The following is a 23,324-nucleotide window of genomic DNA, read 5'->3' as shown; positions in this document are numbered from 1 at the left end:
ATTCGTGTTTGTCTTACATCTCTGACATGACTTAAATTTGCTTCATGCTTGCGGTGCGCTTGCGGTGACGAGAAAATCCAACTTTATTTATCCATTAGTTGTAGGGCACTAAAAATATTGTTGAAAAGTAAATCTATGAAGATTTCACTCACACTCGGCAATTTGAATCACGCCTGCGGCAAGCTTGCGGTACCCTTGCGGTGCATACACAATCCAACCTTATTTATCCATTCGCAAGGCACTGAAAATAAGGTGGAAAATGAGAAATCTATGAAGATTAAACAGTGACTTAGTGATTTGCGGCAAGCTTGCGGTGCGCTTGCGGTGCCTACATCTACACTATATCTGTTTCCTGCTAATAAACAAACCACCGTAACTATATAACGTATCTACTATATAGAGTCTATATTAAATTGCAACACCTGTCCCGACCTAATAAAGCTATAAAAATGATTAACGCCATCTTTTTATTCGTATTTTTTGTCTGTTTAACGTTTATTATTTGCTACGTCGGTTATTTTTACAAGAAAGCTAGTCAAAAGTTGATAAAAATCTATTTTGCTTATATTATATCATTTATCTATGAATAATTCAATAATGTTTTAATTACAAAAACAAGTTTATAAACAACTTAATTTTTGTGTAAAATACGAAACATGGCGGCCAATAATAAGACCGTCAAATTTAATTGAATCTATTGAGCCATGCTACATTTGAATTACAAATCACTACCCACTAAACAATCAATACATCCGTCTCTATCACACAAAGGTAATATTAGTAAGTGTGAGCGGGGCGGAATATTTATCAAGTTACGCCCACTGGGACGGTTGAACTCGCCCAAGGCGTGTCTCTAACGGCGAAATCGTCAGTCGCTCGCGCGCCGTCGTCGAGAGCGCATGTCAACATGGCGTTCGAAAACAGACCGTCCGAGCTCCGCGTCCCCGGTTCCTATCAAAACCAATACACCTGTACAACAATTCAATATAGATCGATAAAAACATCCGATTCTCCGCCGCCATATTACTATGAAGACGTCAAACCAGTGATAACAATACCCTTTTCGATCAACAACATTCTTCAACCAGATTTCGGATTGAACGCAATTCGTAAGACTAAATTACAATTGGGACGAAAAACTGTGTCCAACGAAGCCAAAGAGCCAAAGATTGTTGAGCAAAAGAGGCCGGACTCCGCCAGTTCTATTGTCTCTTCTTCGAGCGGTTCAACGAGTACAGACACCAACAGCCAGTCTGGAAACGGTACTCTATGGCCGGCATGGGTCTATTGCACGAGATATAGTGATCGACCAAGTTCAGGTTAGTTGAGTGATTATATATGTATATCATATGTGTAAAGGCCTATTTTGTTTACGTCGTCAGCCTTTGGTGACATTTCTCTGGTCAAAAAACCGTTTATTGTGAGGCTATTGTGAAATTAACTAGTAAACACATTTAATGTTATTTAAAGTTTAATTAATTAAGTTAGGACATTTTTATATTGATAATTCTTGTGTTAAACAACTTCACAGAGACGGTTTGATTGATTTTTATTTCACTAAATGATGGAATATCTGTTGATAATATTAGCGCTGCGATCTTTAAATCTTGCTTATGCATTATATTGTATGATTTAGGTATATTAGGCCTAAAAATATATATAATACTAGCTGTGCTGTTCCACCCGTATTAATTCGACATACATACATTGAATATGTACCTACACATATTGAAGTCTTCTATAGGACATTGCTCTATTGTCAATAGTTTCCGCAGCATATAGGAATATTTATTGGTTCACAACTTTACACTATCGTAATTTATAAACTATGTTCATCAGGGATTTAGGATTTTAATGGTGAAAGAATTTTGGAAATTGGTCCAGTTATAGAGTCAATATTACTAGCTGCATTAATTCGGTAGCACTATGTTCTTTTTAAATGTAAATAGACCATTAAATGCAAGACTTTTTTTTGTAGATATTGATGTCTTCTATAAAACTGTAGTACACTGATCTATTGTTAATCGTTTCTGCAGTTTAGGAGTATTTATTGGTCTTCACAACTTAACACTATCGTAATTTATAGCCTATGTTCATCAGTGATGGTTCTAATGGTGAAAGATTATCTAATCCTGTATTTTTGGAGTCTATTCAATACAGTCAAACAAATCTTTCTTTATTATTAGCGTGTTAAATATATTAAAGAAATAAAAGTGTTCCAAAATTCAATAACACAGCCTGATCGTTTAATTTGGATTAGTGACATAATTATTATTAGCAATTAGCGTTAAACGAGGCCCTTTTTCGCGCGTTTCCCGCAGCGCGTCTCTCGGACTTTTTTAACGAAATTCTTCTTAAAAGTACAATTAAACTTTCCTGATGCATACCACAAAGGTCTTTGGCTCCAAATGCGAAGCAGGTGACCTGTCTTTCACCACGAATTGGGTTTGTGCTGCAATTTTAAACGCTGTTTAAACGCCCTTTACTGTCTCGAACATCTGTGTGGAGGCAGGGTGTGCCTGGCTATAACTCTTTTCGACTAATCTGTGACGGTTTTGTGTCTGCAATAGACTCAACTATGTCTATGGTTTTGTCTATGGATTACGAATGTAACCTTATCCGGAACATTTTAATATTAAAACATTTATCTTATTGGAATCTTGTACTATAAGGCGAGTTTGAAGGAAGGTTGGTCCTGTATGTATGTTTATATGTCAATTCGTGAACCGACTTCGATGATCCAGCTGTCAAATTATTCGTATGTTAAGCGACCACCACCGGGTTAAAGGAATTTGTAATCAGATTTATAGTTTTCGGGATATTAACTGAAATGTCTGATAAAAAACTTACTCGATTTAGGCCGCTTATAAGTTTTTTATATTGGAAAATAAATCTTAATTATTTAACAATAATTATTTCAATTTCTTTTAAAATATCAATCATACGAAGTATTATATTGAACATGTTTTTGTATATTTATATATCTATTCGTGGAGGGTTCTAGATGTTCCAGGTGTCATATGATTCGTATGATCAGGGACCAGCTCCTTGCCAAAGGAATTTGTAATCAGATTTATAGTTTTCGGGATATTAACTGAAATGTCTGATCAAATCTCAAACATATTTTATTCTTCTAAAATTAATTTAAATACCATTTAAAATATGTTTTTTGAATGGAGTTGTGTTAATAATGACAACTCAACACTTTTAATTATTAATTAATAAATAGCGATTTAAACAACTGTTTAACTAGTAAAATAATTATAATTTATTATTAAGTGTAATAATAAACCTCCTATTTTTTTTATATGGCTCTGGCACGATTTGCCCATTAGCCAGCGTCAAGTAGGTATAGGATTTTTTGATTCGTGCTTGTCTTTAGAAATTCGACCGTGTCCTCCATGTACGGTTTAGGCACTCGCCCGGTACCGCACAACCCTCCCAAAGGCCGAGAACAAATTTAAATTAAATTAAAACTTGCCCTCGAACCGGGAATCAAACCCGGTACCCCTCACCTAGCTGCCACTTAATAAGCCTCCTATTTTCAGTCGGTTATAGTGGCACGGACGGATCATAAAAAATTCTATAGAACTTAGTTTTTTACCACAATATTGAAATGTCAATATTGAAATTGCAAATTTGACATGAATTTTAATGATAAAAACAGGGTGTGGTCATTTTAAGTAGTGGTTTTAGATGTTCGATTTTGTTGTTGTTAATAGTTATAAGTTTGTTCGTATGGTTTACTAGCTGGTGCCCGCGACTTCGTCTGCGCAGGTTTAAATATTAGCCAAATGATGTAGCGTGAACGACATATTATATCTACATTAAATACATATTATATCTATATTTTCATTGAGACATCAATTTATTATTAGATAACAAATGTGCATTTGAAATAAATTATGTTTTTTTTTTGTAGTTATGGTTCACTGTTTTGGATATAATTACACATAAGATATAGATATATATTGTGGCGGGTAGTTTATTAAAAGCCTATACAGTGTAGGACACCCTGTATATGTCCTTTGTATGCGCATAATGCGCATCTGTCATTAGAATGTTAAAATATGTATGTTTTGAATTGTATGTAAATTGGTCTATGTTTTATTTTTAAATGGAGAGGCGTTAAACGATATTAATGTCAAAAATCTATTGACAGTTTTGTGGGTAGATAAAAAAAAACAGTATTATTCCAATAATTAACTGTTGTGCACCCAAATTTTTTTTTAAATTTAAATCTTTAAAACCTCGTATTAAAAATAAAAAAATGGAAAGAACTTTAAAGATTTTGCGTGGGTAGTATGAAAAGTTCTTAATAAAAGCTTTTCTTATAGATAGGAAATATCTTCGTCCAGTTCTCATTCCTCGTCTCAGCACTGCCAAAAGTTCGTTTCTCCAATTTAAGATAGCATTCTCCTCGCTCAAAGGTCGGCTACGCATCCACTACTAGCCCGATTATTAGCCCCAAGTACATCTACAGAGCTCACGAAGTATTTTCCGAGCTATTCGAGAGACTCGACAAAATGACAGCTGTCATCATGACATTGACAATGTCAAAGGGTCGTATGAATTTTTAAGCGTTTAAAGGTGTTAAACAAACAATACTTAGTGACAGCGGTGATGTAGTCCAGGGGATGGCAATTAGTTTTTGGCGTGGTGGGATTGTTAGACAATATTAATGAGGTCCAGAAGTCAAATAGTACTTACTATTAGTACTTAAAAATGCTCCTTGTGGCACACCCTTTAATGCTAACATTTCCTCGCTGTATTGCGATTATTCGTTGAAGAAAGAACCAGCTCTGTGGTCACCGGTAGTACCAGGCTGTGCACTTGAACCCTTCGGCCCAAATCTACTCCAAAGGGAACAAAATCAAAACTAAAACACATTAAAACTCCCTGTGGTAGACCCGTCAATGCTGGCATATCCTCACCCTATGATCATTCCTGGAGAAAGCACCAGCTCTCAGGCTGTCTCCGGAATAATTTCCTGGATCTTCAGACACGTCCAAGAACAGAAAAGAAAATGCAAAGCGTCGAAAACGTTCACCTGTCATAGTTACAAGTATGGTTTAATAAATGACTTCATAATTATGTACCATTTTGCGTTTATGACATCCGCCATCTTGTTTTTATCTTGCTCTGTTTATGGATTGTCTATGTACGGTAATTGAAAACGTGTGCAACTATTTAATTTATGGTTTTTACTATCATTTGTTTCTAGTCTTTCTGGAACACGAAGGTTTCGTGTTCCAGCTCTTCCAGCCGTGGACCGATATGGATGATTGAGGTGTCAAATGATTCGTATTTTCAGCGACCAGGTCTAGGTGAAAGGGATCTGTAATCAGGTTGACCGTTTTCGGGATATTACCTGAAATGTCTGATTAAATCTAACACGATTTCGTCCCTTATGACTATATGAAACGGGTTTTATTCTTCTTCAATAAGGTCATCTGTGCCTGACACATATATAACTGAGTTATTAGTTTTAAAAAAATTGGATTTAGTAGCTTATATGATTTTGTATATTGAATTAAACATATATTTTAATCAAATTGGTGTAATTGGGACTTTAAAACAACCTTCGCGTAGTTCATAGACGAGATTTCCGTCTTATTAAATCTATAGAAAATGTATATATATCTTAATATATATAAATTACGTGTCACGTTGTTTGTCCGCTATGGACTCCTAAACTACCGAACCGATATCAATCAAATTTGCACACCGTGTGTAGTTTGTTCCAACTTAAAAGATAGGATAGCTTACATCTCATATTTATACCCGCAATATTATTTTATTGCAAAATATTTGTTTATTATTTAACAGTCACAATTCTAACAGATGGCGCTGTGTTGAAAGTACCAACGTATCAAATAAGTTACAATTTAATGGCATTACCACCAAAAACGCATGGTGGTCCCCATGACTGGTGTTCTCCTACCGTTTCCCTTGAATAGGATACTACTATGTAATATAACTAAAACCTTAGCCACAGCAACGCTTGGCCGGTCTGCTAGTATATATATATATCTGTGTACCTTTAATGCTGGCATTAAAGGCGAGGAAAGCCAGCTCTAGAGGCCACACGGGGACATTCCAACGATTTCAGTCTTAGTTCCGATTCCTGTTCATCCAAAATTATACCAATGGATAGCTGAAGAATCATAAACGAAGCGATAATGGTGACGCAGCGGTGGAGTTGTAAACGCTATCTACCATTTTGGGGCTATTTTTGGGATTTGCAGTTACTACAACTTTTGGATAGTTATTGCATTTTAATCATCAGCTGTCGTCAATATTTATTACCCAACAGCTACACCCCATTTTTGGGGAAACGCCTTGCCCTTCTGGGGCGCGACTTGAGGTCTCTTCCAACTCCAAAATCAAGGTTGGAAGATAAATTAAAACGTTCCTCAACTGAGTAGTTTTGGGGCACTACTAATGTGAAACCCGCTGCCCTCTGAAGTATTTCCTAAGTAATTCTACTTCCAAGAGCGTACCAATTATAAAAAGGCCGGCAACGCACTCGAGAGTCTATTGGCATTGAGTGTCCATAGGCGACAGTTATTTCCCAACTAATTCGGCGTACCTTCAAAGAGCGTACCAATTAAAAAAAGGCCGGCAACGCACTCGAGAGTCTATTGGCATTGAGTGTCAAACTCAAACTCAAACTCAAAATATCTTTATTCAAGTAGGTAACCAAGTACACTTTTGAATAGTCAAGTTAAATTAATCGTAAATTTACATTTACTACCAGTTCGCAAGTCAAGGGCGTAGAGCGGGTAAGAAGAACTGGCAAGAAACTTTCCGCCACTCTTTTTAATCGCCAAGTATTGTTATACAAATTGTTTGAACTGGAGCAAATCAATCCCAAGGATTAGGATCATTTAAGTAGTCCTCAAATTTATAAAACGCTTTATTGATTAATTTCCGTTTAACGAGGACTTTGAATTTATTTAGTGATAATTCTCTAATTGCGCTTGGGAGTTTGTTGTAAAAACGAATACAATTTCCATATAAGGAGTGGTTTATCTTTTGGAGCCTGGTTGGTCGTACACTCAAATTAGTTCTATTTCGCGTATTATACTGGTGAAAGTCACCATTTGTTTTAAATTCGTTTATATTTTTTTGGACATACAACAAGGCTTCAAGAATATATTGACCAGATAGTGTAATATTTAATTCCTTAAACTTATTCCGTACCGACTCCCTCGGAGAAACACAACAAATACCCCGAACAGCCCGCTTCTGCAGCACAAATATGGATTGATATGGATTGTCCATAGGATACAGTTATTTCCGAACCAATTCGGCGTACCTTTAAAGAGCGTACCAATTCTTAAAAGACCGACAACGCACTCGAGAGTCTACTGGCATTTAGTGTCCATAGGCGACAGTTATTTCCAAACCAATTCGGCGTACCTTCAAAGAGCGTACCAATTCTTAAAAGGCCATCGCACCCGCGAGTGAGTGTACATAACATCAGGTGAGCTGTCCCCTATTCTATAAAAAATCTTGCAACTATTAGCAAAACAAGGCAGCCTTATTAACACATTTGTTCGAACAAAAACCTACATAAACCACTGAACCAGCGATGCGTGAGTTTTTAATTAATGTTATGAACACGCAAAAAGAGTTTTTTAATCGATTGAAAAAGCGCTAATTTGTCTGAGGCTATCAACACTTTGGAATCGTAAGAGTGATTCCCGTAAAAAAATGTAAGACTGTTTTAGAAATGTGAGAATATCTCGGAAAGTACTGTAGCGATTTAGATGAAACTTAGACTGTTTCTACGTTGAAGTATATGCTATTTAAATCAAAAAGCATCACCTCATTTAGTTTTTGCGTAATTTGTCGTCAAACTTACGACATTATATAAGTAAAGAGTGGGTTAGACCTAAATACTTATTGTGTCCAGAAATTGGAACGATGCCCATATCTCGATAGTTACTTAACCAATTTTGATGAAATTTGACTTATTTCTAATTGGGAATATGTGTTATGTAATACAAAAAGCATCACCCGAATGTGACTTTTAGTTTTTGAGTAAATTGTCGTCAAACTTTCGAATTTATTTACGTATGATTATATGTTCCTAGATCTGGTTGTTTCCTCCAGAAATTGCAAGGGCATCTTTATCCTTATATCTCCGTAACTATTGAACAGATTTTGATGAAATTTGACGTATTACTTATTGGATATATGTGTTATGTAATACAAAAAGCATCACGTTAATATGTCTTCTAGTTTTCGAGTAATTTGTCAACAATCATTTATAAATTTAGATAATTGTTTGAAGTCAAGTTATTAATGAAATCCCAAGCGTCGCTTTGGATTATGGGACATTGGGGCACAAGGACAGAATTTAGAACCGAAAGACAGATTACAATTATAACCAGTTCAATTAAACGTTTGTAGTTTTTCTTCTGTAGTGTTGTGCTTTTATCGATAGACGGTTTTTTGTGCCGACTGATTGGAAATCTGCTATTGTGCCAATATTTAAGAAAGATAACCAATTATAATCCGCTAACTATCGACCTGTAGGTCTCACGTGTGTATCCAAATATATTGGAGAAGATTACAGGTGAAAAAAAGGTGATGCAATAGATATAGTCTACCTAGATTTTGAAAAAGCTTTTGACCCAATACGCCGTCTTATATCCAAATTAGAGCACGTAAGGATCTGAGGAAAAATATTAACTTGGATTACCAATTGGAAAGATGTTTTCAAGTTCGCATTGGAGATACCTCCTTGCCTTGTCAAATATCGAGTGGCGTACTGCAAGGATCATCTCTTAGACATTTACTTTTTATGTTCCATGACAAGCTCTCTATTTTAAGTGGTAGTTCTTTAAAACTGAAGTCCACTCCTCTCAGTCGTATTCTTCATTGCTGAAGGTCGTGATAGGTTCTTGATACCCTGCTAGTTATATCTCTCCATTTTCTTCCTTGCTGACGCCAATCAGCTTGTCCAGGTTATCGGGTTCGCGACGGGCGTAACAAACCCAGACCACTCAATATAATACAAATTCCCTAAAGAACTTCCAAACCGTGCAGTGGCTGACTGGAACACGCTTCTTAAAGTAAAAGTGTGATGTGTTTCATGATCATTTGTCTGTCTTATAGGCAAGTATGTGATCAGCCTCCTGTGCTTGACACACCGTCGTCTTTTTAGGTCTAAGGCAAGCCGGTTTCCTCACGATGTTTTCACCGTTCGAGCGAATGTTAAGTGCAGATAGAAAGAAGTCCATTGGTGCACAGCCGGGGTTCTACGACATAAGAGGATGAGAGTCGCACGCTGAAGCCACTAGGCCAACACTACTCTAAGTTTGACTGAAGCTAATAATCTTCAAACATTCACACACAAATGCATTTTCTTTTCTTGATACATGCCTGGGGACTTCTATGAGTTTGGAAATTTATCGATAGTATAATTATCGACAAATTTTATCGACTTCCCCAATCCCTAGTGTACGTGGAAAGGCCCACCTTGCGCTGTGTTTTTATTCGAGTTCTTATATAAAAGAATTTGTTAATAACTTGATTTTATCCGTTTTGGTTGAGCTGTTTTTTAATTAAAGATATAACGTTGAAATGCCTGAGAAACAATTAGTTTTAAGGGAGTTGTCTATGGATTTTAAAGTGTCTTTTTGTCTATGGTTTTTTTAATTCCGATTTTGTTTATTGTTTCGTAAAGTGATTTGTCTGAGCAATGTTTGTTTAAGGTTTAGAAGAGTAATTGTTGTCTATGGGTTTATAAGTCTGTTTGTCTGTTTTTTTTTTAAATTCTGATTTTGGCTATTCTTTTCTTCAACTGATTTGTCTATACATGTTGTCCATACATGAACAATGTTTGTTTATGGTTTGGTAGAGTTATTGTTGTCTATGGATTTTTATGTTTTTTAATTGTACTAAAGTATTAATAAATACATTTAATTAAACCTAAACTAACACCCGTTTAAACTAAACAAACCTTTATTTAAAAATCAAAACACATTTTTTTACTTCAAAAAAGCGTAATTTTCTCAAAAACCACTCGACCGATTTTAACAAAAATTACACTTTAGTAAATCAGTAACATACCTAATTAAAATCAAATAAAATCACCACGACATCACTTTTAGTTTCCGAGATATTTGCACACAAACATACATACAAAGCACTTGGATTTCCACCGTATATATTTAAGTTATTTAAGAATCATACCTAATTTTCCATAAACAATTTTCAATTTTCCGAAACACCCCATTTCCAATCTATTACGCGCGATAAACATCTTCGCGCGTGTGGTCCCGCCCTCTTTTGCGTTAAGAAATTTTGATGCGGCATTTTATTATAGTCAACGTTGCGTTTGAGAGGGTATAGCCAGCTATCCTTAATAGATAGATATATGCCATCATACACATTTCTATAGAATTATCAGAGAGCAATAATTCCTTCATACATAGTTATGTTATATGTCAAACGGTTTAGACAGTAACTGTCAAAATATCACCGTCGGGTAGTGAGCGTTTTGGTGAATTAGTTTGTGAATATTCTAGTTGGGTTTGAATGGGTATTGCCAGCTATCCTTAATAGATAGATATATGCCATTATGGACTTTTTTGTAGATCTATCAGAGAGTAATAATTCCTTCACACATAGTTATGTTATATGTCAAACGGTTTAGACAGTAACTGTCAAAGTCTCACCGTCGGGTAGTGAGCGTTTTGGTGAATTGGTTTGTGAATATTCTAGTTGGGTTTGAATGGCTATTGATAGCTATCCTTAATAGATAGATATTTGCCGTAATAGACTTTTTTGTAGATATATAAGCGAGGAATAATTCCTTCATACATAGTTATGTTATATGTCGAACATTTTAGATAGTATTTGTTAAAACCTCACCGTTTTTTAGTGAAATTGTTTGATTTTATTTTAGTTGCGTTTGAATGGGTATTGCAAGCTATCCTTAATAGATAGATGTATGCCGTCATAGACTTTTTTGTAGATATATACGCGAGGAATAATTCCTTCATAGATAGTTATGTTATATGTCAAACGGTTTAGACAGCGTTTTGAAAAATAAAATCAAAAGCGGTATCCATTTTTTCTACAGCATTACGTATTCAAAGCACGACTCCAATGTGAGACAACGAAATCTCAACCTTACTGAAAAATCTTAGTTCAAGAGTTTTTAGAAATTTGGTCTTTATACCTTTGTAATAAGGATTATAATTAAACCAACAGTTTAGGGAGATTAAACATAATAGGTTTTTATAAATAACGGATCGTTTTAAAAGTAACGGATGGTTATTGATACATTATTATTGATACATTGAATTAAATCAAATTCATAAAAAAATTATACAAGGCTGCATTAAAATCAATATTACCAAATAGGTATGCGTTATAGAGCGCCAGGCGTGGCATGAACAAATATATCTTATAATAGACGTGATATGGCCATAAAATATAAGTCCAACTTTGATTTTGTTCCCTTTGTTACTTTTTTTGGGGCTAAAATGCACTGCATTAAAGATTTAAATGCCTGGTACTTACCACAGAGCTGCATTCCAGCTGTCAAATCCTGTTTGTTCCAGTATTCAAAGATTAACGGTACGCTTCAGAAGACTCATTCTTTTGTGAACTAGCGAATTATGAAATCGAATGCCTATTGTTTAAAGAAAGAGTATACTCCTCCCTCAAAGACCGGCATCGCATCTACTAGAATGGGCGTCCCGTAGGCTCGGGGAACCCCTATATACTATAAAAAAAGTCTCCCCGCGAAGGCATGTGTATAAATAAAATCCATTGCCCATAAATCAAGTCATATTTTACAATAGTAATAATTTACAATGGTCTAAGTTCGCTCTATAATATTCGTTCTTGGTCCAGAAGTTTCGTGATTTTTCCAAGAGAAATGAAAAGAAAATACATTCTGTTGGTAAAAAGTTTGCATTTGTGATATTTTTGTAAAATTTTAAAAATACAAAATACAAATATTGTGCCCCTAGAGGGCGCTAATAAACACTTATTGAATATAAATCTTCAATTCAAAATACCATTTAATGACAAATGATTTTTTTTATGACAAATTACAAAATAATGCTTCAAGTCAAATGTTGTGTTGTTTATGGTATAAGCGCGACGCGTGCTCTATGTGTCTATGGACGAACACGCAATGAAGGCATTAATAGTTCGTTGTTCTAATGTATTCCTATTTTTTATATTTCCCTAATCAGTATTGAGTTATGTGAATTTATAAATACCTACCTATAAACATGATTTAACATATTAACTACACTAGCTAGAGACCGCTGCCTGACGGTGATGTTTTGACTAATACTTTGAAAACCGTTTGACATATGACAAAACTATGTTTGAAGGAATTATTCCTCTCTTATATATCTCCAAAAAAGTTTATGATAGCATCTATCTATCGTTTAAGGATAGCTAGCTATAGCCATTCAAACGCAACTAGAATATAATTTAATTAATTAATTTAATTTGAATGGCTTAGCCAGCTATCTTTAATAGATAGAAAGATGCTTTCTTAGTTATTTCTATAGATCTATTAGAGAGGAACAATTCCATCATACATTGTTTTGTTATATGTCAAACTGTTTAGACAGTATTTGTCAAAACATCACCGTCGGGCTGCAATTTCATTAAAATAGTTTGTCTATATTCTAGTTGCGTTTGAATGGCTATAGCTAGCTATCCTTAATCGATAGATAGATGCTAACAAAGACTTTTTTGTAGATATATAAGAGAGGAACAAGTCATTCATACATAGTTATGTTATATGTCAAACGGTTTTCAAAGTATTTGTCAAAATCTCAGTCGGGTTGTCAATCTAATGTATGAACTATGATTGCGCAATCATATTTCATACTAAATAGAGTCCGTTTTATTATCCAATACACTTAAGATATTTCAGTAATGCAGGCACCGCAAGCTTGCCGCAAGTGTGACGCAAATGTGAGGACTATACATTAATAAAAAATGGTGCTTATGTAACGGTCAAATGACACACCAACCATTTTAATTCCTTGTTGGGACAACCCCACAGTTTTTTTAATTAATACACCCCCATTAGTGTAACCCCATTAACAATTTGAGGTCATTAGGACATAATTTATTTGTCTCGTACAAATTCATTATTTCTAATTGGCAACACTAGCGTTTGCGGTATTTTAAATGTTGCCATTGAATTTATGTACGCGTAATTACTTGAAAACTTTGATTTATTATCAAATTATATTTAAAAGCTAAGTGTATTACGATGTGTGAACAGCAGGTTGATATTTTAAAAATTGAATATTTTATTTTAATTTATTTATTTGCGATTGTGTTCGATTTTTGAAAGCCTTGATTGTTTGAAAATCGAATCTTTGATTTCAAAGGTATTTAACATTTCTAATATACGTAAAAACCATTTTAAACTTTTAAACATCGAATCAATACAATGAACTAGAACGTGTTCGAAATTTAAATTCAAAGTGTAAGTATTTGCTGTTGCGATTGGATTCTGAAAATCTTGTACATTGACTGTTTAAAAATCGAATCTTTGATTTTGAAGTATTCTAATTACGAATAAAATTAAATCATGGCAAATCTTTGAAAACATCGAACCATTCAATTTGAAAGTGTTCCTAATTTAAATTTATTTGTATGCTGGTGCGTTCGATTTTTAAAAATCATGTACATTGACTGTTTAAAAATCGAATCTTAGATTTCAAAAGTACCTATTTAACATTTCTAATATAAGTAAAACAATTTTAAACTTTTAAACATCGAATCAATACATTCAACTACAACGTGTTCGAAATTTAAATTCAAAGTGTATTTGCTGTTGCGATCGGATACTGAAAATCTTGTACCTTGACTGTTTAAAAATCTAATCTTTGATTTTAAAGTATTCTAATTACGAATATAAGTAAAACATAGCAAATCTTTTTAAACATCGAATAATTCAACTTGAACGTGTTCCTAATTTAAATTTATTTGTATGCTGGTGCGTTCGATTTTTAAATACCTTGTCAAAAAAAATTCAAAATTTCTTTATTCAATAATTTAATATTTTTTTAATAAGTTCTTTATACATTGACTGTTTAAAAATCGAATTTTTGATTTTAAAGTTTTTTAGTGATCCTAATTTAAATTTAATTATTTGCTTTTGCGATCGATTTTTGAAAATCTTGTACATAAAACAATTTTAAACTTTTTAACAACGAACAAATCGACTTGAACGTGTTCCAAATTTAAATTCATTTATTTGCTGTTGCGTTCAAAAACTTATTTGACTATTAAGAAATTCAGGAAAACAAAATTTTTAAACATGGAATTTTAATTTGAAAGTGTTCCAAATTCAAATATATTCAGAATCTACTTGCTCTATCCATCAATTTGAAACACATTTAAATACCTTTAAATTATTTAGTTCGATTAAAAATCTACATTTTAATATTATTATGTATTTAAAATAGCCTATTACATATTCTCACTACAGATGGAATCGCTATTAAAAGTTACGTAGTACCGATGCAAGGCAATTTTTCACTAAAAAGAATTTTCCGAAAGAATTGTAGATTTTTCAGCGTTTAATTAAAAGCATTTATAGCGCAATAAATTGTCTACCGCAAACGTTTAATTCTAAACATACGAAAATAGATCGTAAAACGAGGGCATAAAATCTAGAATTGTTTGTAATAAAAAAATGTCGGGACATGCAAATTTTTTCAGAGTTTTGCGTCAGTCCCTCGGATGGTTGGCAAACGAATATATAATTATACATCTACAAACGTTTTGTCACATATATATTATCACTGAAGTATATCCGAACCAATTCGACTTAGGGTCCTTTAAGAAAAGAGCGTACCAATTCTTAAAACGAGCAACACGAGCCCCCTCGCAATTTTTGGAGATTATTGACCCCCCCCCATGTAACGCGCCGTAACGTTTTTCTGTACCTAAGCGTAGTAAAACGTTTCGTGACACCTAGTGACTCTTTATACCTAAAAGTTACCATTATGTGGTGTCGAAAATAATATTAACAAAAATTAATTAATACAATCTTTTCAATATAATTCAATAAAATATTCATTCGTTTTAACAATCAAAGATATCAATATTGTGTAATTAATGCTTCAATATTCATTAATTAGTTCAATTAAACTATCATTGCTGGTATAATTACTTATAATTGTATGTTTTGATATCAAAGTGGTTTAATTAGGAATATCTAATAAAGGATAGGTAAAACACGGCAAATCAATTTTAAAACCGTTTTTTTTAAATAATAATTATTATTATAGCATTTCATATATATTTATTTAATAATAATATAAAGAAAACACGGCAAATAAATTTTTAAATGCAAACAAATCTATTTGAACGTTATCCTAATTTAAATTTATTTATTTGCTTTTGCGATAAAAATTAATGGTAATGTAGATTTTTAATCGAAATCAATAATTTGAAGGAATGTTAAATGAATGTTTCAAATTGATGGACGGAGCAAGTAGATTCTGAATATATTTGGAACACTTTCATAATATTTATTATTGATATGACATGATCTCAAATAAAATTGCCTACCTTCCAGACTTTGATTTGATTCACGTCCGGACATACAACGACCATTAAGCCCTGACTTGTTTAAGCTATCGCAGAACATGCTTATGTTTTAAGAATATCCATAGCGCTAAACCTGCATCAGCACATTCCACGTAGGTACATACCCTTACTTTTACACCATCATACAGTATATTAGGTATTACTTAGGTTTGAAATATAGATAGCCGATTCTCAGACTTACTGAATATGCATAAAAAATTTCATAAGAATCGGTCGAGCCGTTTCGAGAAAATTCGAAACTCAACTGAGGTCGTGGTTTCAAACCCCGGCTGTGCACCAATGGACTTTTAATGCGTATTTAACACTCGCTCGTACGAAGGAAAACATCGTGAGGAAACTGTCGTGTGTCAGGCACAGGAGGCTGATCATCTGCTTGCCTATTAGATTAGATCATGAAACATATACATAAATCTGTTTTTTTTATTTAACAGGTCCCAGGAGTAGAAGAATGAAGAAGAGAATGACACCGGAAGAGAAGAGACCGAGGACTGCGTTCAGCGCTGCTCAGCTGCAGAGATTAAAGGTTCGTCTTATGATTTCAAACTACTTAAACTATAAAAACACGTGGCATTTTATTTTACGACTCGTCTTTTGAGATTTCAATGAATTTTGCATAAAATTTAAAATACTCATTACGAAATTTTAATTTTAAAAATAGAATGTAAGGTAATTCGCCCTTTTCACTCTCTCAATCGCTCTCTCTCTTTTCTTCGGCAAAAACGTGCGTCCAAAGAAGTTTCACTTCAAAAAATTTGTAGATGTCTTATTTAATAACAAAACAATTTTCATATTCTTTCAAAAACTTTTAAAAATGAACCTAGGACCTATATGTAATCCTGTTAGCTATGGTAGGATCTCGAATCTCATTTAGAAGAATCCAGAATCACCTAGGATTCATACTCTGTCATCAGACATTCCTAACATAGCATTTCTATTGCAGCACGAGTTCGCTGAAAACCGGTACCTGACTGAGCGCCGACGCCAGGCGCTGGCTGCAGAACTGGGTCTAGCGGAGGCGCAGATCAAGATCTGGTTCCAGAACAAACGAGCGAAGATAAAGAAGGCTACGGGTCATCGGAACCCGTTGGCTATGCAGCTCATGGCCCAGGGGCTGTACAACCACAGTACCGCGAATGAAAGCGATGAAGATGAAGAAATTAGTGTTACGTAAATGATGATCACATTCTGGTCGGTTAGTTATTCTTAACTGTATATATTTGCGCCAAGCACCGATCTATGACCACGGAAGCATGACCACGGAAGTGTGACCACGGAAGCATGACCACGGAAGTGTGACCACGGAAGCATAAGCACGGCGGGATGACCCCGGAAGGGCAGAACATATGTCGATAGAAATGAATGAAGGTCTGTTCTTGCTGTCAAACCAATGGAAGTATGACCACGAAAGCATGACAGAAGATTTGTCAGAACAATCGCTGTTGAATAATCCTTATTCAAACGGCACTCATGTTAAACGATTATTACGATTCGAAGGGTGTTTTTGGGTTAATAGTTTCCTCATGTGGCTTCGTGGAAATCCAGGGAACTGCTTCTGGATTAGAGAAGATTCTGTAATAGAAAATTGTAGTCAATTTTGATTTCTTGTTCGTCACTTAAGAACGGCTGAACATTTTGATGCTGCTTTTTTTGATATTCCTAGAGGAATGCGCGTTAAGAAATATTTTTAAATTGTGACTTAATAGATTTAATTCTCTTGAAAGGCTATTTTAGAGTCCGTATGTTTAAGTAAAGCACTTAATGTTGTCAGTAATTTAGTTTAAAGTTAACTGTTTATATGTAGCGGTTAAGTGATTAGTTAATTGTACATAGTTTTAGAAAATTCCCATATTTAATTAACGTCATATCTAAGAATTTGGTCACAGTCCAGGCCTTTGTAATAATTTCACTTTGTGAGGGTAGGGCCTCACAAATTACCCTCTGTTCTGAATTACTAAATTTTTCTAGCATTATCACGTAAAGACCTAGAAGCTTTTTATTACGTCCTTCATAATTTAATTAATCCCGAAATAGTTTAAATTAAATAAACTATGTCTCAATTTATTATAATTACCTTTTTTGAACTACCCTTAAAAAAAATCTAATATTAGAGATGTAACAAAAGCAGCTGATACGATTTCAACGCTGAAAAATATAACTAGTAATTTATCGGCAAGGGTTTTCAGATATATATAATTAAAATTCATTAATATTACAGTATTAATTTCGGACCTACCCTCTTAAATAAATTTTTAAATATTAAAAAAATATTAAATAATAAAAAAATATTAAATATTAAAAATAAAAAAAACAGCTGATATGATTGCTGATTATTTACTAATCGGTAAGGGTATTCTTTAGACATATACTTTCCTGACAATTAACACTGAAAATATATATTACGCTTGTGTATCCGTTAGTTAAATATTGGAATTGTAAATGATGCGATATCATAACCAATTTAATGTAATTTTAGATAAATTATTTCGTGTATAAAATTTGTATCTTCCATTTTATTTGTACATTTAATTGCACTATATTAAAGATATCATGTTTTTAATTTGTTTTTTTTTTAATATAAGCCCAGGAAAACTCAACTGCATATATTGCTTCTTATAGCATAGTTCTTTCTCTCTAGACACAAAAAATCTAAAATAGATTTAAACTATTCTTAATACAACTCGAGTGCGTTGCCGGCCTCGTACGAATTGATACGCTCTTTTCTTGACCTTGTCAAAAATGAAAAAGAGTCAGAAAACGACTTAAGAGTCAAAAAATGCTTTAAAAATCTCTCAGTTGTCCACCGAACGTCGAAATGTGTAAATTACCCAATTGGAGCTTTTGGAGTAATATATAATCATCTAATAGGTATTCAGAAGATAGAAAATTAAAAAATACAAATTTAAATCTAAAGAAAGCTATTTAAATCGCTAACGCTATCACCGAAACTACGTCCGCACACCACGACGGCTGAGAGACGAGTGACTCGACGCGTCAACTGTAACTGTTCTACCCTCATATTATGTTTAGATTTAATAGATTAAATATATGTTTTAGGAAGGTTACAACAGTGATAATAGAAAAGTAGCCAGCCTGTGTCATGTCAATTGGGTTCAGGACATGCCAGGTTCCTTGCGATGCCTTTCCAATAATAATAAGCCTTCACTTAACCACATCTTGCCTGACATTTAATAAAAAAGTGCGTGCGTACAAAGTACACATGTCAGAAGTGAAACTTCTTTGTAAATTAATTATTACTAAGGTAAAAGACCCAATAGATGATCATGTACCAGTATATAATCACTCCATGTATTTGTATATCTATATTCACACATTTACACACTGTATATGTGCTAATGATAATGTAAATAAATAAAAATCTGCATTTACTTCACAAGACGTTATGCAACAGAATTGCCATCTAAAGTTCTAATATGTAGCTACTAAACGAATACAACCAATAGCGTGTATTTTTTCTCGATCTCCTTTACTCTCTTTCTCTCAATCTATAGCTCTCTCCCACCTCTCGCTCCATGGCACTGTGCCTGATGCGACGTACGCTCTATCTCACTCTCTCTCTCAATCTTTCTCACTTGCTTGCTCCCTACTCTCGCTCCGGAAGAACCTCCAACTTTCACCACCCTACTTTATTTTTTGGCAGAATCCAATTTTTTCCAGCTACCCTTTCGATCCCGTCGGCCCATCGCTCTATTTGTCTGCCCTTGTTTCTTTCTCCTTTTGGACATTCGGTTACTGTTTTAGACAACCTGTATAACGGGCAACATGCCGTGCTCATCTCCATTTAAGTTGTATGGCAAGAGAAAAATCAGCTGAGCAGGAGCATCAACTATTTTTATTTTACTGCAAATAGAGATTTTAGTATTAATATGGGGAATGAACCCTGAATCGCGCTATCAAAGTATTTTCCCTTGATTTCTATAGGTAAGCCAAGCCGAGGTAGGTCAAGCTCTTCCTTTCCACCACTGGGGCCATATAGCAGTACCTGTCCTGCATCAGCAGGACGTGAATCCCACCGCCAGCTTTACCCAGAATCAAGACCCTTCAAGGCAACAGCAACTTTAACTGGGGTTGTCAGTCAGGATTCTTTAGATCGTAAGAGCACTCTGCTCCATATTAGACCCAATCTAGCAGAGATCTCCTACTTGCCAAGAAAACCAAGGTTTGTATTAAGTTCAAGAAGTTCAGTTCATATGAAGTTATTTAAACTAAATCTTCATCGAAGGAAGTGTAGAACTTTAAAAGTTTATTGTGAGTGAAGGTTAAAAGATATACATATACTATGTTAGAGGTTTTTTTAGATAATTTAAAGAGGAACAATTCCCTAATACATAATTTTTGCGAAACTACCCGTTTAGCGCACGCGCAAGTTAAAAATGAATTTTAACGTTCTAGGAATTCTTAATTATATATAACACATATATAAAACTAATTTGTAAGGACATAAAGCGATAAATTTAACATCTAAAGAGCGATAAATCACTTTCAATGATATAGTGTCAGTTCGCGGAATCGAACCGGCGACCCCTCTAATTATTGTTTCTATATTTAACAATTGCCTGCAATTGTTTAGCGCGTTTAATGCATTTAAAAGCAAGTAACTCGTGTAAATATTGATTTGACGAGGGTTGTAGGACTTTGTTTAAAACGTACTTGACACAAGGGCGGACCCAGTCATGGGGGTTAATAAGTCTTGATGTTTATGTGGTCCATGGGGGTCAGGATGTCGTGGGGGCCATGGGCGCGTGGGTTCGTGGGGGTCATGGGGGTCATGGGTGCCATAGGTTTCATGAGGTACAAGATGCAAGTATTACATGGGTGTCATGGGGGCCATTGGGGTAAGGATTACATGGGCGTCATAAGCACTATGGGGTCATAGTGACCAATGGGGGTCGTGAAGTTATGGGGTACATGGGGGTCAAATAGCTTTAAGTATCACAAACCACCTTCCAAATCGGTAATTGTACTAGTACATGGTCATTAATAAGGTTTTACTGTGTTTCCTTGACGTGAAACGTTTTTTATCTGTATTAAAGCGATTAACTCAAAAAATACTTAACCGATTTTCAATCGGTTTTCACCAAGTGAGGAAGGTTTTCATATATATAATTAATTCAGGTTTATGTAAACTGACAGAATTATAACGATTCTTCTTGAAAACCAAAATAAGATCCTTATATAAAATGAAGTTCTCTGTTTGAACGCGATAAACTCAAAAAGTACTGAACGGATTTTAATATATTTTCCATCAGGATTTCAAGTGAATTATAATAAAGGTTTAATATACAATTAATGTAAATTGACTGAATTATACCGATTTTTGTTAAAAATAAATGGGGGTGGTTGACAGATACATAGCTCTCTATAATTGCGTTTTAATTTTAAATCATTAGACGACAGATTTGGATTTATTATCGTAACTAATTGGTCTCATTAGATGGTGACTAATTAGAAGGGTCGCTAATCATCCGTTTATGGACTAAATATAAACATTGGTTGAATTTGTAGCGACAGACGCGATGACGTCATTTTTTAAAACGCGCTATCGAAACAATTCCAATTGGGCATATATTCATATATTTCGGGTTAATTAGAAGATTGATAGGCTGTATGAAGATCTTATACGACACCTATAATCTATAAAAGAGTACGATGACGTCATAATGTCACCGAAGAAGAGAGGTTCCTTCGTACTTCGCTCACGCCAGTGACCTTCAGGAATCAGGCGATGGACCACGGTATCTAGAGCCCAAGCCAAGGCCCAAGGTCCGAGCCTTGCAGGAGAGTAGGAGACACGCTCATGGTAGACGCGGAATAAAGCACATGGGAAGAGCTACTAGCTGTTCAAGCCAGCAGAGAGCAGCAAGACCCAAAAAACATCCAGACAGAAGTTAAAATGGTTGAGGTTCCACTCTTACGGTTGAAGGAAGAGCATCACCTTTCTTCCTCCACATGTCGCTACAATCATCATACCATCATCATCATCAGCATACCTTTCGACATTCCAGTTCCATTAGACTAAAGGATCCTCTTTTTAGGTTGAAGGAGGGGCATCTTCCTTCTTCAAAATCTAGTACATAACAGTTTCTCTGATGATGAAAGGATCTTTTCTAGTTGGTTTCTTTCACCAGATAGCAGTATACTTCATCCCTGAGGTCGTAGAACCCCGGCACCAAACGAAACCGGCTTGCCTTAGACCCAACGACGGCGTGTGTCAGGCACAGGAGGATTGTCAAATCAGAAACAGCCCTAAAAAGTTCTCTTACACCGAATACACACTTTTTCTCCCCTTTATCAGTTATAAATAAAGCCATAACTCAGACAGCGAGTGTTGAAATGGGTCACTGACAGATGCTGTCGTTACACGAGTTAAAATCCTGCCAAAGATCACCATAATTTGATAAATTACTTAGAAACTTACTTACTTCATTTTGATTACGTAAGGTTAATTTCTAATATACATTAAATATTATTATACTAAATAAATAACTACTTTGAGGTTAATTAACCAACTAATTAAAAAAACAATTAATGGCGCCTTAATGTCACAGACTACATAGCGCGCACAAAGTATGATAACTTCCGCCAAGGAGGTTTCCTAACCTTTTCTAACCTAACGTCATTAGTTTAAATACAATAGAATTTTTCGGTCACTGACAGATGCTGTCGTTACACGGGTTAAAATCCTGCCACAGATCACCATAATTTGATAAATTACTTAGAAACATAAATATTTTATTTTATCTTAATTATGTTTTATTCATTCTGACAAATATGGCATTTGCAGTATGTCCCTGACATTGTGTCTAACACTCGCTCGTACGAAGGAATACAACGTGAGGAAACCTAGAAACCTTAGAAACCTCATAGCCTAGCCGTCTTATTAAGTGGCAGCTAGGTGAGGGGTACCGGGTTCGATTCCCGGTTCGAGGGCAAGTTTTAATTTAAATTTGATCTCGGTCTTTGGGAGGGCTGTGCGGTACCGGGCGAGTGCTTAAACCGTACATGGAGGACATGGTCGCATTTCTAAGGCAAAAAGCACGAATTATAAAAATGAGAGAACACCGCAATACCATGCCATGGGTTCAAACGCCATTGAATTACTAAAAAGGACAGAATTAGACATTTTTATTATAGTTTAGAGAGAAATAGCGCTGTTATTCACTTCATAAATCCGTCAATGCGTCGCAAAGTGTTTTGAAACGTCGTGTTGATACATTTAGTTAATTTTAACTGTGAAATAAACTGCTTTTAAAGTGTTATTTTAACGGCTTGTTAACATTAGGGATTGCTGATAGTTATAAGTATTTGATAGATTCTAAACTCGCTGGCTTCGATAGCGTGAATAATTTTTCGATATTTTTAGATATATTTTTGTCAATTTATATAAAACCATAGTTAATTGTATTCTTAAACCTTGATCAGAAATCACACTATAAATTGGTGTAAACTGTATAAAAATCCGTGTAATAGTTTCGGAGTAATTCGCCTTTATATAGACGGAGGTTTTTTTCTTAATATAGGCATTTTGGCATTTTGCTCTTCCTTAATAATCGTTATATTTCCGTCAATTTACATAAAACCATAATTAATTATATACTTAAACCTACAGACAACACTCTATCTATTGGTGAAAACTATATACAAATCCGTTCGGCAACTTTTGATTTTGTCGCGTTTATACT

The 23,324-nt window shown here is 34.6% G+C and overlaps 1 protein-coding gene across 1 annotated transcript; it reads left to right on the top strand.

The window, feature by feature from the left end:
- Window positions 1-878: 878 nt before the first annotated feature.
- Window positions 879-17,879, top strand: LOC125062774 (segmentation polarity homeobox protein engrailed-like). The gene is made up of 3 exons (XM_047668926.1): window positions 879-1,319; window positions 16,056-16,147; window positions 16,565-17,879. Exons 1-3 carry the CDS (start codon window positions 908-910, stop codon window positions 16,793-16,795), a joined length of 735 nt encoding a protein of 244 aa, XP_047524882.1. The 5' UTR covers window positions 879-907; the 3' UTR covers window positions 16,796-17,879.
- Window positions 17,880-23,324: the final 5,445 nt, after the last annotated feature.

The sequence above is a fragment of the Pieris napi genome, chromosome Z (genome assembly GCF_905475465.1).
Source record: "Pieris napi chromosome Z, ilPieNapi1.2, whole genome shotgun sequence".
Classification (NCBI taxonomy): domain Eukaryota; kingdom Metazoa; phylum Arthropoda; class Insecta; order Lepidoptera; family Pieridae; genus Pieris; species Pieris napi.
Note: the sequence above shows the minus strand (reverse complement) of the source record. Positions and strands in the feature narration are given on the sequence as shown.